The 16,541-nt window shown below is 37.2% G+C and overlaps 1 protein-coding gene across 1 annotated transcript in view; it reads right to left on the bottom strand.

Annotated features, from left to right (window-relative positions):
• Positions 1–4,497: 4,497 nt before the first annotated feature.
• KCNH5 (potassium voltage-gated channel subfamily H member 5) overlaps positions 4,498–16,541 on the bottom strand; it is a 214,630-nt gene continuing 202,586 nt past the window's right edge. The window contains exon 11 of the mRNA XM_070931612.1: positions 4,498–5,442. Within this exon, the coding sequence (XP_070787713.1) occupies positions 4,498–5,442 (945 nt within the window). The remainder of the gene's footprint in view (positions 5,443–16,541) is intronic.

The raw sequence follows: 16,541 nt of genomic DNA, 5'->3' as shown, positions 1-16,541 counted from the left end.
TTTTCACCTTCACCTTTATTTCAGAAATAAAGAAATCATCGGGGTGAAAATGAAAAGTTGTGGGCATATTCTAAATCTGGCCTAGAAAACCAAACTCCTGGGTTGAGCAAAGACTTATATTCCCCAATTTTATTTATATAATCTTCCTAAATCACAATCTCTACATGGTTTCCATTGCAGAGGCTTAGGAGATCTATGTGAAAATTAAGCAGATTGATGTTGCAAGTCTAAATGTCTCCATGCCAAAAATAGAAGAAGAAGCATGCTGTCATCAACTAGGCACTGGTCCAAGTGTCAAACTGCCTTCATTTCAGAAAATCTTTTTTTGGAAGAATGCCCATCTTTTAGCCAGGATGTCTTTCTCATTCAGTCACCTGAACTATAATTGGAATGGTAGAATTTAAGGGAAAAAATGATTCCTGGATCATTTTGGAACAAGCATGCATCTTGTAAAGAGTCTGGTGTAATGGTTAAGGCACTAGGCTGAAAATGAAGAGACTGTTGAGTTCTAGTCACACCTTAGGCACAAAGCCAGCTGGGTGACTTTGGACCAATCACCAGGAGACCATGAGTTCTAATTCCACTTTAGGTACGAAAGTTGGCTTGGTGACTGGGCCAGTCACTCACTCTCAGCCCAAGGAAGAAAAAAGCAATGGCAAATCACTTTCTTTCAAAAAAAAAAAAATCTTGCCAGGAAAACAAGAGGAATTTGTCCAAGCAATCAACAACGATTTGAAGGCATTTTTTAAAAGCACCTTGTAAAAATGCAATTTGTTTAATTCTGTTTACATTCTAGGATGCACCACAACTGCAAAGAGAAACAAAGAGCCTTTTGCCCGTGGTCCCAAAGCCATTTTTTTTCATTTCCACATTGCAAGATGAGCAGGGTGGATAGTATACAACATCAGTGCACTGTAAATCACTATTATGACAGCTTAGAACAGAGGTGTCAGACTTAATTTAATTGAGGGCTGCATTAGGGTTGTGTTTGACCTTGGGACCCGGGATGGGTGTGGCTGGGGTGGCCATGGCCAGTTTGACGTCACTTGTGTCGAGGGCACCTGTGGTGGCCATATGCTAAGCCAGGACCCCTGAGACCTTCCCTCCCTCTCATTATTCCTTCCTTCCTTCCTTCCTTCCTTCCTTCCTTCCTTCCTTCCTTCCTTCCTTCCTTCCTTCCTTCCTTCCTTTTCTTCTTTTTCCTTCCCTCTTCCTTCTCCTTTCTTCTTCCTTCCCCTCTTTCCTTCTTTTTCCTTCCTTGCTCGCTTCCCATCTTCCCTTCTTTTTCTTCGTCTTTCCTCTTTCCCTTTCTCCTTTCCTCTCTCTTCTCCCTGCTCAAATGCAAAAGGGGAAACATGTCTCCTTTTGTTTTGTTTTTAGTTTGTTTTGCTATCCTCTGCCAGCAAAAATGGAGCCCTCCAACTACGCCCCCCCACCAAGCTCTGTTTTTGCTGGCAGAGGACTGCAGGAGGCTGTTGTGGCCAAAAACTGAGCCTGGGAGGGCCGCGTGTAGCCTTCCCGAGCTCCATTTTCACTGGCAGAGGCATTGGAGACCAGTCCTTCTCTGTTTCCAGGGTGGCCCCGCAGGTTAGATCTAAGCAACCATGAGCTGGATGTGGCCCGCAGGCCTTGAGTTTGACACTCCTGGCTTAGAACAACTGTAAAATTGTCTTATTCTTCATTTTCCAGATCAGAAGTGAAGTAGACTGGTTTGCAAAATCTCTCATAGGTCTCGGGCTGCAACGAGAATTCAATTTATTGAACTTTCCTCTTTAGACTTCCTACTATGCCCAATCAAGCATCATATAGAATCAAACTGCAGGGATATCATTTGAATTTGCAAATGATTAGGCAGACAAATAATGGACCATTTTTGTTTGAAGCACAAAGTAAAACTCAAGTTAAAACAGGTTCATGAAGATTGTCATCTTTTGATAATCACAAATCACTTCTCTAATGTTGCAAAAGAACTTTAGTCTTGAATTTGACTCAAAGAATTGTGTTATTACTTTGGTTCATAACCATTCAGCCATAGACCCAAGTACTACAAACACATATGCAAACCAACCCATGGGATGCATTATCTTTCCCACAAATATTAGCTTAACTGTTAAATACTTTTTCTGAGTGCCAACACTGGAGTTAAAATGTTACCACCTTAAACATGAAGTAGGAAGAAGTACATATTCAGGGCCTTCCAAGTGTCTGTTTTGACCCTAGAAGTTCTTCTGAATGTTTAATAGAATTTAAGAAAGAAATATCACACTGACATATAGAACAATCTACTCCATTTGTGTTGGACTTCAAATGTTAGTTGGGCATGATAGAAAGTCCAGCACAAAGCACCAATAGGGAAAGGCCACTAAAGTACACTTCATTTCACATTCAAACATTTTACATATTCAAAAAGCCATAGAAAATATTGTAACATTATAGGAATACATTTGAAAAATGGTATGAAAATAAATAATTGAGTATATTTAAATATGAAGGACCTTCTGGAAAGCTGCTATTGGTCATATCAAATAATCATGAGATTAGGAAAAAGGACACATAATTCAACCAAGAACCTCTATTCCTTTGGGAATAGAGATAGCAAAATGGGTTTGAATTCGTGTATTCAGGATTGATGTTTGAATATTGATCTGAGCTGAGCTGATTTTATAATGAAAAGAGGTAGAATCTTTTATGAAAATTTGAGGCAAGCTTGGAGGAAATGGTCAAAGAAAACTACCACCTAAAATGTGATGATTTATGAAACGGTATGTCCTATCTCAGTGAACACTCTCTGGAACTAAAAATAAAAGTGTTACTATATTTTGAAGAACTAGCCCTATGATCATTGGCAGACTAAGATGAGTGGTATATTGAATTGGATTGTGGGTTGGGCAAAGCCCTCAAACTGGCACATGATCTGCCACCATAGTCACTGCTTCATTGGCTCTCTGGAGCAGCTTAATCCCCAGCTTTCTGTTCTAGCCATCTGTTTTAGGTGTTACTACAAGGAGACCTCAGAGAAGCAATAGCGATTTGCATGGGCCGTGATTTTGCTTTGGTCAGCCTTAAGTCAGTTTATTTAAGTCAAGATTGACTGGCAACAATTTTTCAGGGTTTCAAATTGGAGTCCCTCCCAACCTTACCTGGAGCTGCTTGGAATCTAGCCTGGAACCTTCTATATATGAAGCAGATGTTTTGCATTGAGTTATGCAATATTTTTTTCTTTTTGCTGTGGATTTCTACCACTTTGATACAAAAGATAGTAGGACCTGTTGAAATCTGACAGAGGAACCTTTGTGATTAAGAATAGAGAGCAATATACTCCACTGTAACTCTACTTAATTTAGGGCGCAGGGCTTTGAGGAAAACAAGCCATCCCCAGGAAGCAACGCTTTTGAGAAGATAACATTGCCTGAAATATGAACCAGGAATCTGTGAGAGATGCTTACATATAATATTTATGTACATACATATAGGTTAAGATCTATCATTTGTTTCATCAAGTATACTGAAGGAAGAAGCATGAACAATATTGTTTTGCAGGGACATATCCCTGCAAAACAATATTGCCTGAATTAATGATTTTTTTTTTAATTATTTTAAGCCCATGTTTATATGGAAAAGGTGCTTTTCTGCTACTAGCACCAGATATTTCTTATATGGTAAATGTATCTTGGGAACCTTTTCAGAGGACAGGCATCATTGTATAATCATTGTATGTTGGGGCCAACACCAAAATTAAATAGGTGAAATTAAATAAGGAAGATGTTTTCAATTTTTAATCTGTTATGCAGCATTCCATATATATGTACTGTATATATGGACCAGTGACCAGTGATACAGTTGTCTTCATACTTACCCAAGGATAGGTTTCACTGTATTTAATAGGATTTAGCTGCATCAGATTGTGCTTCAAATAAACAAGTTTCAGTGAATCAGTATATGATTACATAACACTAATAGCAAGCATTTTCCTGTAGTAGATTCTTTCTTATTTTTACCAATAATTTTAAAACCTTTCATCCAGGTATTATAAGATGACTGTTGTTCTTTAAGCAATACAATGCCCCTTTTCTCTTTTTTTTAAACAAAATTCATCCTTTTATTTTATAATAGATATTATAAATAATTGAAAGTGTGCATGCAGTCAACTGCATATTATACAAGCAATATCTATGTTAATAACTGTTTTCTTTGGCAGGCCAGAATCCAGCTGGACATGCAATATTTACATATCAAAATCCATTGTTCATGTTCAAGTCATATTGAATGCAAGTGAAAATATATTTTTATATTTATAATTTATATATACACCTACACAAACTACAACTCTGCATTTATCTCTTTTTCTTTGGGTCTGTGGGTCTGTATCTATACAGACAAACCAACACTCTTACAAACGCTCACACACAGACATGTGTTTGTACATCTGTGTAGGAGTATGCGTGCATGCCCATTTCACAGCATTACGCTTGGTATACAAAGAAAAATAGGAATATATTAAAAGTGAATTTCATCCTTTTCTGACTCAGGTGACACTGGCCTTGAGACACTAAAAATGTCCTGACAAGGTATTTGTGATGGTAGCTGAGGAGATAAGTGTGATTTTGAAGATGGTGTCTGCGATGTGTTCTTTTCAGACAAGATTTTTAAAATGTCTGCCACCTGCTTCTCCAGGATAGCCATCCGGCTGCTTATCAGCTGGATATCTTCCTTGAGTTCGTGTTTGATCTCCTGGAGCGTAGTTTGTAAGGCTTGTTCTGGGATAGGGTAAAAGGGGTGTTTTGTATCTGGTTGACATGGGCTGTGCTCTAGGGGGCTACGGTTCTCCCCAGCTTTGTCCAAACGAAGGTCACTTTTTGTGATCCCACTGTCACAGGAGTCTGTTTTCCTCAGTGGGTTTTTTGTTACATTTTCTGAGTCAATGCTCTTGGGGTCCTCTGACAACAGCCCCATCGACTCTGCCTTGGTGACGTTATTCCACTCTTCTTTTTTCTCTTCCTGGCCTGCCATGTTGTTCTTTAATCGAAGCCATCCTTTCCCATTGCCGTTTTTCATCCTGACAGGGCTGGTAACTTTGAGACATTTGGGGTCACCATTGCTATTAGGTTTGAGTTCTGTGGCATCCCTGTTGTTTGGTTTGACCACCTCATTGGTTTTCACATAGGACAATGATGTCTGGATGGGTGTAATTTGAGATACTGTGACCACACTTGTGCCAGTGATGGCAGCACCATTCTGCATGGTTCGGGTGTCCACCTGGAGGGTATTCCTCTCAGGATCAATGATTGTCGTCCCTTGGTTCCGCATTTCCTTCTGCTGTTTGAATTTCTGGAAGAGCTTCCTGACAGGGTGGTCCACAGGGATGCTCAAGGTCACTTCATTCTTTTGTCGCAGGCGCTCCTCCTCTTCTTTCTTGACATCACTGATTTTTCGGAAAATAATCTGCAATGAAGGGAAATAAACAAGTTATATGGTAAGAAGGAAATGAACTTTTGTGAGTGAAGCAGCTATATTTTCAACATGAACATATATTACAAGTTTAATAAGAGTAATGCTTCCTTACTTGTTTTTTTTTTTTAATAAATTTATTGAAAGTGAATTTAAAGATATTTGGCCAACACAAACTGGATGATGGATACAGATATCTAAATTTAGTTTATCCATTTTTTGTAACTGCATAATCCCCCAACCTTATGTACTGCATCATACTCTGCTATTTTATAACCTTTCCTGGGGAAAGTTAGAGCTTATTTCCCCTAATGATGACATTCACACAAAAGCACAACAACAAAAACATCCATTTATTTAGGACAAGTTCCAATGAAGACAGAAAAATATAAACCCATATAGGATTCTGCAGCAGGGATTTTGTAAATAGGTTGTGGTACACTATAATTAGACCACTCTTGAGCATGGCCTAAAATAAACTCACCATAGTAGTTCCAGAAGCTAATGAAATACCTCCATTTAATACAAAGATATATGATAAATGGAGAAATTATAAACAACCGTACAAAGGTTTACCAGGAAGAAACTATAACTGAAACTGGTAGGACTTAAGGCCCTGCTCACAATATATTATAAAGGTTCTTACAGCAATTAAATCTATTGGCATTTCAATAATGTTGTACAGAAGGCAAGAGTGTTTTTGACAAAACCACAATGAACGAGTAGGATAGGAATCTGATACGCTGAAAATTAATCCAGAATATCAGTTGAGTGATCAAAGTTGCCTTTATTCTAAATAAAAGAATGAAAGTGTATCCAATATAATAAGGAAACAATGAGAGCCTGCAGTTTTTGCAATTGTTCGCAATAATTTAGGACTTCAAGTTATGCCAGTTAGAATCTATCAAGGAGGAGGAGGAGGAGAAGGAGGAGGGAGGGGAAGGTGGGGAAGAGGGGGAAAAACAGGTTGATGATTTTATCTCTTTGATATGACCCAAATAGAAAATTGACAGATATTCATTTAAGAGCTGCGTTTCCTTCCTTTGACTGCTGCTTTCTGCAGTCCAAGCTGCAGGGGACAGCAAATAAAAATTTTAATTATATGTCACTCTCTCTCTCTTGCTACAGCTGGTGCTCTGGACAAGTTACAAAACACAAGCATGTATTCAGCAATGCTAGAGTTTGCAAAAATAATATCAACAAAAACAACATGATACAAAAATATTAAAGTAATTTTAGGGAAAAAATGGTGGTGAGGTTGAGGAGAGTTAAGAAAATGAGCAGAGGATAGAGAGACTGCACAAATTTTAAATATCTATGGAGATTCTCATTCATCCAGGTCAAGGTTGTCCCAAAGGTGCTTTTTCAAGAGGCAACTAGACGTTTTTGTTATTCTTTGAAGACATTTTGCTTCCCATACAAGAAGTTTCTTCAGCTTTGACTAGATGGTGGGGAATGGAAGGATTTATATTCCTTGCAGAAAGTTGGTAATTTACATTCTTTTAGAGAGTCGTTGAGGCCACCTGGAGGTTTATCTGTGTCCTCAGTGTCACCTAAGTGGTGCAAATGGGTGTAGAGCTTTATTGGAACTAGCTGAAAGGATTGTGTTGTAGACTGGAGATAGATGATGTCATATCCCTCCTCCTCTGTTGAGAGAGGGCTCTTCAATTTTGATATAGATGGGCTTTGACTCTTCTTTCAAACCAGAGTCTTCTCTGTCCAAAATGTGGACTTTACTGTCTTCAAGAGTGGCCTTTTTCTTTTAAATGCAGTTGGAGTGCTGAATCTTGTCCTGATGGATTTGTTCTCCTATTTTGTGCCATGCGTTTATAAAGTGGTTGTTTTGTTTCTCCAATGTACAGATCTGCAAAACAACCACTTCATAAATGCATGGCACAAAATAGGAGAACAAACTGATAATAGGTGCCATTGAGCAGTACTTGTCCTCAGCTTATTTTGAGCTATGAAAAGCAGATTTTAGGCCCTTGGATACACACCAAGTATAGGATCTGCCAGTAAACAGTGATCTTTCCTGAGGCTTCACCTGTTACTTTATGGATTGCAGTGCCAGAGACAATACTAATTTCAATATGAAAAATCATGCCACAGAAGTCTTCAGTCAACTTTTGACAGAACACATAGTTTTAGAATATCTCTCGATTAAAATATGCAAGACTTAGGGACAGCAGAAAATTGCAAATGGAAATCACATTACCTGGAATACTGCAACTGTCACAAATAGATATCTTTTGCCAAGCATCCAAATTTTGATCATGTGATCACAGGGATGCTGCAACAGCTAAAAGTATGAAAAATGGTTATAAATCCCTTTTTTCTTCAAGTGGCATTGTAACTTTGAACTTTCAATTAGATGTAAGTTGAGAACTACCTGTATCCATGGTGTTCTTAGGACTCTTCTCCAACTCCAAAGTTCAATAGTCTTTCTATTCAACTTTTACTTCCATAAAATGTCACAGGAAACACCATTGGCTACACCATTCTGTCTTGTAGGTATCGACTTATTACAACATCTCAATATTTTTCCAAAGTCCTTCAAAGCTATTCTCTCAAATGCTAGCCTACAACAAATTTATTGACCGCTGCTTGATGGATGATCCTGAAAGGCAGAAGCCATCTACCATTTCAATATATCCATTGTCAGCAGGCTGTGGTACTTGTCATTACTTCTGTCTTTGTTATATTTACTTTGAATCACATTTTTCACCGTATTAGTTAATTGTTATTATTAGAGCTTGCCATTCCTTTGCATTTTTGGCTTTCAGAATAGTGACATCAGCATAGTACAGATTATTGATAGTTCTTCCTCCAGTTTTAAAACCATGTTCATTTTCTTTCAATCCAACTTCCCTTAATATATATTCTGTATAAAAATTAAATAAATACGGGAGAGTATACTTGTCTCATTCCTTTGCCAATTTGCACTCAGACTGTTTCACCATGTTCTGTCTGTACTGTATCTTCCTGACCTGTCTATATATTTCGCATGAGAACAATTAAATTTTGTGGGATTTTATAGCTTGATGTGATTGACACACAAAAAAAGCCTCTGTAAAATCAACGAAGCACATACTGTCTTCTTTTTGATATTCTTTGGCTTTCAATTATCTAGTATGCATCAGCAATAATGTCACCTGTTCCTCTTCTTTTTTTAACGCCAGATTGAACATTTGGCATCTCATTTTCATATAGGGCTCTAATCTGCATTGGATTATTGTAAACATTATTTTGCTAGCATGTGAAATTAAAGATAATGTAGAATACTTCGTAGTCTATCAATTCCTATAGCCTTCTGAAAATGCTGATTTAACTTAATTTAACTTAAAGCCGAGGTGGCACAGTGGTGAGAGTGCAGTACTGCAGCTACTTTAGCTGACTGCTAGTTCAGCAGATCAGCGGATCAAATCTCACCGGCTCAAGGTTGACTCATCCTTCCATCCTTCTGAGGTGGGTAAAATGAGGACCCAGATTGTTAGGGGGCAATATGCTATTTAGTATACTGTCTTTGGTGTAAGCCGCCCAGAGTCCTCGGAGAGTGGGCGGCATAGAAATATGACTAATAATAATAAATATGATTAATAAAATAATCATTTAGTACTAGAGATTCTTGTAGATAAGAAATATCTTTTAAATACTTTGGATATTAGCCTCTCTACTGCACAGTATTTCAGCATACTCCTTCCATCTTTCTTTGAACTTTAAATTGGTTACTATCTATTCTTTAGCATACCATTTCAAGGTTGGAAACTCCTCCTTAGTTAAGAAGATATCTATTTCCATCTTCAATATCTTTATAGATATTGTTGTAATCCTTCCTTCGATTTTTGTCTTTCCTGACTTCTCTTCTTGGCAATTTTCACGATTTGTTGTGACAATCTGGTTTGCTTTTTTTCTGTTTCTTCATTTTTAGCAGGCTTTTAGTTCATTCCACAGTTTATCTGGTCTTCTATCAATGAGGTTCAGTTCTTTGAAGTAATTCCTGATGTTCTCACTGAAAATTGTGGTTACATGTTCAGGATCATATTGTACAAACTGATTTACTTTCTTCTTCCATATGAACAGTTCATTATCTGCTCTAAGGTCAGTACCTGGCCTTGTCTTCCTCACATATTTTAGATAAATGAAATCTAATTCAACCTAAACTTTAAATCCATCCTGGCACCAGTCTCATTTCAAGCAAAACTTGGATATCCTGTGAGAACTATGTGATCAAGCAGCTTGTCCCTAACATAGGATGGTTCAGTGGAGATCAGCCCAGAGAAACACACTAAAATTTGGGCCGCTCAGTGTAGTCCTGATAATAAAACAACAAAAGCACTAATTAAAGTCAGCTCTAGAAACTGGCATAGCACATATATTTTGGCCTTTTTGTCTAGTTGTTGGTCAGCATTTAAAAATTGCCTTAGAACAAGGTAGGCAGACCATTCTGCTTCTACCATTGACCAACCAGCTATTTCTGTACTTCAGAAAAGTAATTCAGCAACAGACATACATCTTCTGCAGGAGGAAGAAATGAATACTACATAGGGGCCTAGAAATCTATACTTCAGACTTCAAGAGCTGAGATGATTAAGTGGGTGGGATCCTGATACATCATTTACTATGAGTTCCTTTGCCATTTAATGTGCACAGGTCCCCAAATAATCTTTTCCATATCACTGTTTCCAAAATTCTTACTTGTTCTTAAATTTCCTTAGTCTACTAACTTTTGGTGTCCTGTTGTTAGGCCAGACCTGATGGGTAAATTAGTTAGTTACATGAGTCCTTGTGTGGTTGTCTTTGAGGATAGTGTAGCCTCATACTTTGATTCATGCTTCAGAATTAGAACCTATGTGTCTTGGAACCAGGTTATTTGAAGGATTGTCTTGTCCTAGTTAATCTACTTGTCCCACCAGAGCAGTGAAGTGGAGTACGTTAAGGAAGTCTATCTAGTAAGACCAAGAAGAAGAGCCTTCTCTGTGGTGGCTCCTTGCCTGTGGAATATCATCCCCAAAGAAATAAGATTGGAACCCATCTTGGTACTCTTTCAAAAGGCCCTGAAGACATGGTTTTGCCAATGGGCATAAGGACCCCAGGGTGGTATGAAGCCCACCATACTTGTTGTTGCTAGGGGATGGGGTTCATCGGGTTTTGTATTTGAGATATTATTTCTGTAAGCCACTTGGAGTCATCATGAGTAAGTTGGGCAGTCATATAATTTTTCTAAATGAATTATTTTTTAAAAAACAATTGGCTTGAACAAGCTTCCCAGGAGGACAACACAAAGCAGTTTGTCCTCCTTTCCAAATTCATAAGTTCTTACATGGCCTTACTTAACATTTAGCACACACCACTTTTTAGCTCCAACCCGTATTTCTAGAAAATCTTTGAAGTACATCTTTTTTATTATGCAGTTTATAAGGGTTTACACAGCAAAAATGAAGTCTTACAAAAATTTAATTCCATGCAAACAGGAATCCCCAAATTGATCTATAATCAAGATGGTTTTGCAGTTAAAACATTACGGTCATGATTGATTTCCAAAATGCAATTGTTGTTCAGTAGACAATTGAAAAGCATTATATTGCAATTTCTGCTGTGTTGATAATGTGATCTTGAGAACCACAACTCCATGACTGTGAGAGAAAAAAGATTTGCTTAAAAGGCCACATGATTTTAGTTGTTGTTGGATATATTGGTTTAGTTTAATTTTCTGTCTGCAAATGAACACACATCTGAATCATCCATCTTTTGTTCCTATTCATTTGATGCTTTAATTTTTTAAAAAATAAATAAATAAAAGGAGTCAGTTCATTCCTGCTCACAAATCTCTTGGACGATGTTTAGGGGAATAAGCATCATTGCCTGATTCTGTAAAAATTGTCCATCTCTGGCCTACCAATAGGTGACAACAATATCACCAGAAACTCAACTTGAAGCCCATTATGCCAGCAGCACGTAGAAACCATTGTTTCTGAAAGAAATGCCAACAAAATAATAGGAGACTTAAGAAAGAGATTTTGTGGATTGAAAATAGAATAAAGGTTCAAGTATATACTACGGTATGTTTTGAATACTGTGTTAGCTAGTATAGTGACAGAAAAAGACCTGTGTAGGACCTATCAAAGACCTATCATTGATTCCATCATTTCATATATTGGTGTTTCTAACTAAATATGTTTTCTTCAATTTATATCTTTGTAAGTTTTATTTCAACTAAGCGTCATGGGGTCTATGTCAAGGTGACATGCACTATCCACTCTAACACCATGATTGCATTAGAAATATACATCAGTTTTATAATGTTTACATAAAGGGTCAATACATTTTCATGCAGGGTGGACAATGGTGTGATCTTGGGGAATGTACAGGAAAGCAAGGAAGGGACATTTTTAACGCCCATAATTTTACAAGGTCTTCCGGATCTCATGTAGGGTTATACTGTTCCCCCAAACAGTATTCATACAATTCCATTTTCAACCAATTAAATTGGTTGAAAATAAACTTCTGTTGAGATGTTTCCAGCTAAGAAACTGCAAATGCAAGTTGTGAGAGAAAACCTCATTTGTAATGCATTATTCAAACAGTGAACTGAGCATGGTTTTGTTTTTGCAAATGAAATGCTAACTTTCCTGGACAAAAATAAGTAATCCCCATTATGTAACACAGACTATTGATGTACAGCACCAATCAACAGTTAGCATACACAACTGTTTAAAAGGTCTGGGCATTTCAGTTTTACAAAATGTACCAATGCTTAAACATAATATGTTATATAAAATTATTTATAAGGCAGTTTTGTAGGCACAGAACTGCTAGATACTGGTTTAAATAAAGATAAGGGGATTTCCAGTCTTCCAGTCTGGAATATTGAATGTAGAAAGTTTTGATCTTGAATTTGGATGGCATGCTTACTTATTTTATGACAACAAAGTCGACAAAGTATTCAAAAGCCATATACTTAGAGATTCCTTGATGAGAGTTTGGAAGAAGCACCGACTCAAATGGGATTATAAAATACCGCTATGGCTGGATCTTGGTCATACTTTGTGGAATACAAATATAATGTCACTCGGGGGGGGGGGGGTTATACAAAGAGGTTCTTTTTACAGATGCGGGCAGATGGCAGCTGAAGACACTTCAGACACTGTTGGCTGAAGGGATTAACCTAACTTGGCTACAATATAATCAATTGCAATTGAGATGGAAAGAGGACCAAAAAACTGGTATTATGTTACATGAGGAAGAATTGGTTAGACATATAAAAGAGAAAGGTCCAATGCATATTAAAAGGCTTTACAATGTTTTGTTAGAAAGGGATTCAGAAACTGAACTAGTTAAAGATTGTATGATTAAGTGGGCACAAAATTTTGAAGAGCCAGTGATGTTGGAAACATGGGAAAAAATTTGGGTTCAGAATGTTAAATTTACACAGTCGCAGAATTTGAGGGAAAATTTTTATAAAATGTTTTATAGATGGCATTTAGACCCTAAGAAATTGTCGTGTATGTACCCTAATGTTCAGCCAAAATGTTGGAGATGTGACTGCTTAGATGCTACATATTATCATGTTTGGTGGACTTGTAAGAAAGTTAAGGCTTTTTGGATAAAAATTTGGTGGGTTATGCAGAATGTTTTAAAGAAAAAAATTCAATTTTCTCCACAATTGTTTTTATTGGGTATAGTTAAGGGGTTTACATCGGGTGAAACAAAATTGATATTGTACATGATAACAGCAGCAAGATTGTTGATAGGTAAATATTGGAAAAACGAAGCTTTGCCCACTATTGAGGAATGGACTTTGAAGATGGCCAGTTTTGCAGAGATGGCGAAGATCTCAGCATATTTAAAAGACTGTTCACAAGAGACTTATGAATGGGAATGGAAAAAGTGGATAGAATATGTTCAGAACAAATATCAAACTAGGAAGTATCAAATAGCTTTTATTTGAAAATAATGTATTAGAAATATTTTAATATAATTAAGATAAAAAGAAAAATTGTAATGGGGAGGGAGGGGTTCAAGTTTTATACAAGCTTTATATTAAGGTTTTTTTTTTTACCTGATATGAGTATACTGTGTGGAAGTCTGGGGGGGCAGGGGAGGGTTAGGGAGGGTTAGGGAGGTTGGGAAGTTTGGGGTGGGTTGTGGGGAAAAAAAAAGGGCTGAAAATGTAATTGTAAAACTTTTGCAATAAAAAAAAAAAGATAAGGGGATTTCAAAATATCAAGTCAAAATTGCCAAAAATGATAGAAATTCATTTTTTTTAAAAAAAAAAATGTATATAAGATTAAAATCATATTTGCATAAACTAAAGTTCAAATTCACCACATCCCCATTTTGAGCATTTTTACTGAGACCAAATTAGAAAGGTTGTTGACTACCTTCCAAAGGTAGATCATACACAGAAGCAAGAGGCAAGTTTCTTCTTATTTTCCAGTCCTCTATTTCAGAATCAAACTAAAATGGTCAGTGCCAGATTGTATAGCAAATTTTCACTCTTGGCTCCTACAACTTTCTCTGTTCTCTGTTCTACCCACATCATTACAAGCCATGCAAGTGCCACACCATAACCTTGGAGTGTCTACAGGAGATGAGAAAAATAAAAAGAAAAATGGTGATCACAATTTATTTATCATGAAATTTATTTGCCGCCCATCTCATTTCAAAGCAACTCTGGGCAGCTTACAACAATGGTGCAATCGAATTGCTGAATGTGTTTTATGTGCAAAAAAATAAAATAAAAATTGGTGGAGGATTGATTGTATTGTCATGGCTGTCATCTTGATTTTTTTGATCATGCCTGTCAGAGGTGAAAAGAAGAATTTCTATGTGGTTAATGAAAAAAAAACCAATTAATTCAGACATCTTCTGTCCATACAGATGATATGTGTGCAATTTTAAATCTTAAATCTGTGTGCATTGTGGCTGAAAAATATTCTCATCTTTATTTGACAGAGAACTGGTCCGGCATATTTTGCCTTGCCTATCAGCAATCTAATTCCTTTTATGCAATCAAAGATAACTGTGTGTGGGATGACTATGCCCAGAGCTATAAAGCAGCTCAACTACAACAACAAAAATAATATGAGAAGTAAGTAAACAAGTCTAATGATGCCATTAAGTGAGGCAATAATGAAGGGCTTGGTGGACTGGTTTGGATTTTTTTTTTGTTACATTTTGTTTCATTATGCTTCTGTAAAAATTGGAGAACATTATAAAATGCTACTGGGAGGTGCTGAAGAGGCTGAATAAAAAAAGCAATTTTACATGGAGCCGCTGGCGTTAGAAACGGCTAGGAACCGTGAGAGGAAATTTGGTTAATTATGCCAGGGTCTCATTGTCTGCTGCTGTACACAGATTGACATGAAAGAAATGTTTTCCAAGTACCTAGGATTTGCCCAGAAAGAGGACAATACTTACTCAACCTTGTCAGGTTGCAAAAGCTAAGCAAGGATGAATCCAGGGAATATCTGTATGAGAAAGAACCATGAAACACCAGGGCAGCATTCCATGCTGGGAAATCAGTAGGACAGCCCAGAAAAAGGCAAGAACAAACCAGTTATGTAGTGCCAGCAAGAAAACTATCCAGTTCGGTCCATGAATATAACTATCAGGAGTTGATCTCAACTCAAGGGAGTCATTCCACTTTTGAACCAGGATTTATCATCCATGGAACAATAATAACTGTAAGAAAAAGTGTTTCAGTAATATTGTAACAGGTATTATGACAAACCTGCCTTTAATCGTGGCTTCTTGCTGATTTATTCCTATACCGCTACTATTGGTTCAATGTATCCATTGTTTAAATACAAGAAGTTAGGGACTCTTAAATGAAACTGAATGATGGTAGATCTTATGGCATTTTTTTAAAAAAACCTAAACAATTTGAGTTTGCTTTCCTGACAGTTGGTAATAGTTGTGATTCTCATAGATCAGGTGGCAGTAGCCAAAGAAGCTTGCTAAAGAACAAAAGAGGAAGAAGGATACTACAGAGCATTCACACACCAATACAGAAGGCACAGTTGGGATGCTATGAGCTGAGGGCAAAAAATGTGAAGACCAAAGATTTACTTGCTTTCTTAAGAAAGGGGAGACTGCAAATGACAAATCTTGGTGTTAATCTTGGTATCAACAGTAGAGACCTTCAAATTTCTAGGTTCTACCATCTCATGACCTAAAATGGACACTCAACATCAAAAACGTCATCAAAAAAGCACAACAAAAAATATTCTTTCTGCACCAACTCAGAAAGCTCAAACTGCCCAAGGAGCTGCTGATACAGTTCTACAGAGGAATTATTGAGTCTGTCATCTGCACCTCCATAACTGTCTGGTTTGTTTCTGCAACCCAACAAGACAGACACAGACTTCAGAGGATAATTAGAACTGCAGAAAAAACAATTACTACCAACCTGCCTTCCATTGGGGACCTGTATACTGCACGAGTCAAAAAGAGGGCTGTGAAAATATTTACAGACCTCTCGCATCCTGGACATAAATTGTTTCAACTCCTACCCTCAAAACGACGCTATAGAGCATTGCACACCAGAACAACTAGACACAAGAACAGTTTTTTCCCGAATGCCATCACTCTGCTAAACAAATAATTCCCTCAACACTGTCAAACTAGTTATTAAGTCTGCATTACTATTAATCTTCTCATTGTTCCTATCACCCATCTCCTCCCACTTATGACTGTATGACTATAACCTTGTTGCTGGTATCCTTAAGATTTATATTGACTATCCTATGGGTATCCTATGACTATCATTAAGTGTTGTACCTTATGATTCTTGGCGAATGTATCTTTTCTTTTATGTACACCAAGAGCGTATGCGCCAAGACAAATTCCTTGTGTGTCCAATCACACTTGGCCAATAAATAATTCTATTCTATTCTATTCTATTCTATTCTATTCTATTCTATTCTATTCTATTCTATTCTATTCTATTCTAGATGCCCACTGGAGACAGGTAGAATTCTGGGAAGGAAAAGAACCGGATGGAGTTTTGGAAGTTGCCTAGCAATCAACTGGATGTAGATAGCAAATGGCTGCTGCTGATGTGTTGTTAGAGTTAGTACAGAATAACAGGG

The sequence above is a fragment of the Pituophis catenifer genome, unplaced genomic scaffold (genome assembly GCF_029215685.1).
Source record: "Pituophis catenifer annectens isolate HBS135680 unplaced genomic scaffold, rPitCat1.0.hap2 SCAF_1, whole genome shotgun sequence".
Classification (NCBI taxonomy): domain Eukaryota; kingdom Metazoa; phylum Chordata; class Lepidosauria; order Squamata; family Colubridae; genus Pituophis; species Pituophis catenifer.
The sequence above is the reverse complement of the archived record's forward strand: the minus strand, read 5'-3'. Positions and strand labels throughout refer to the sequence as shown.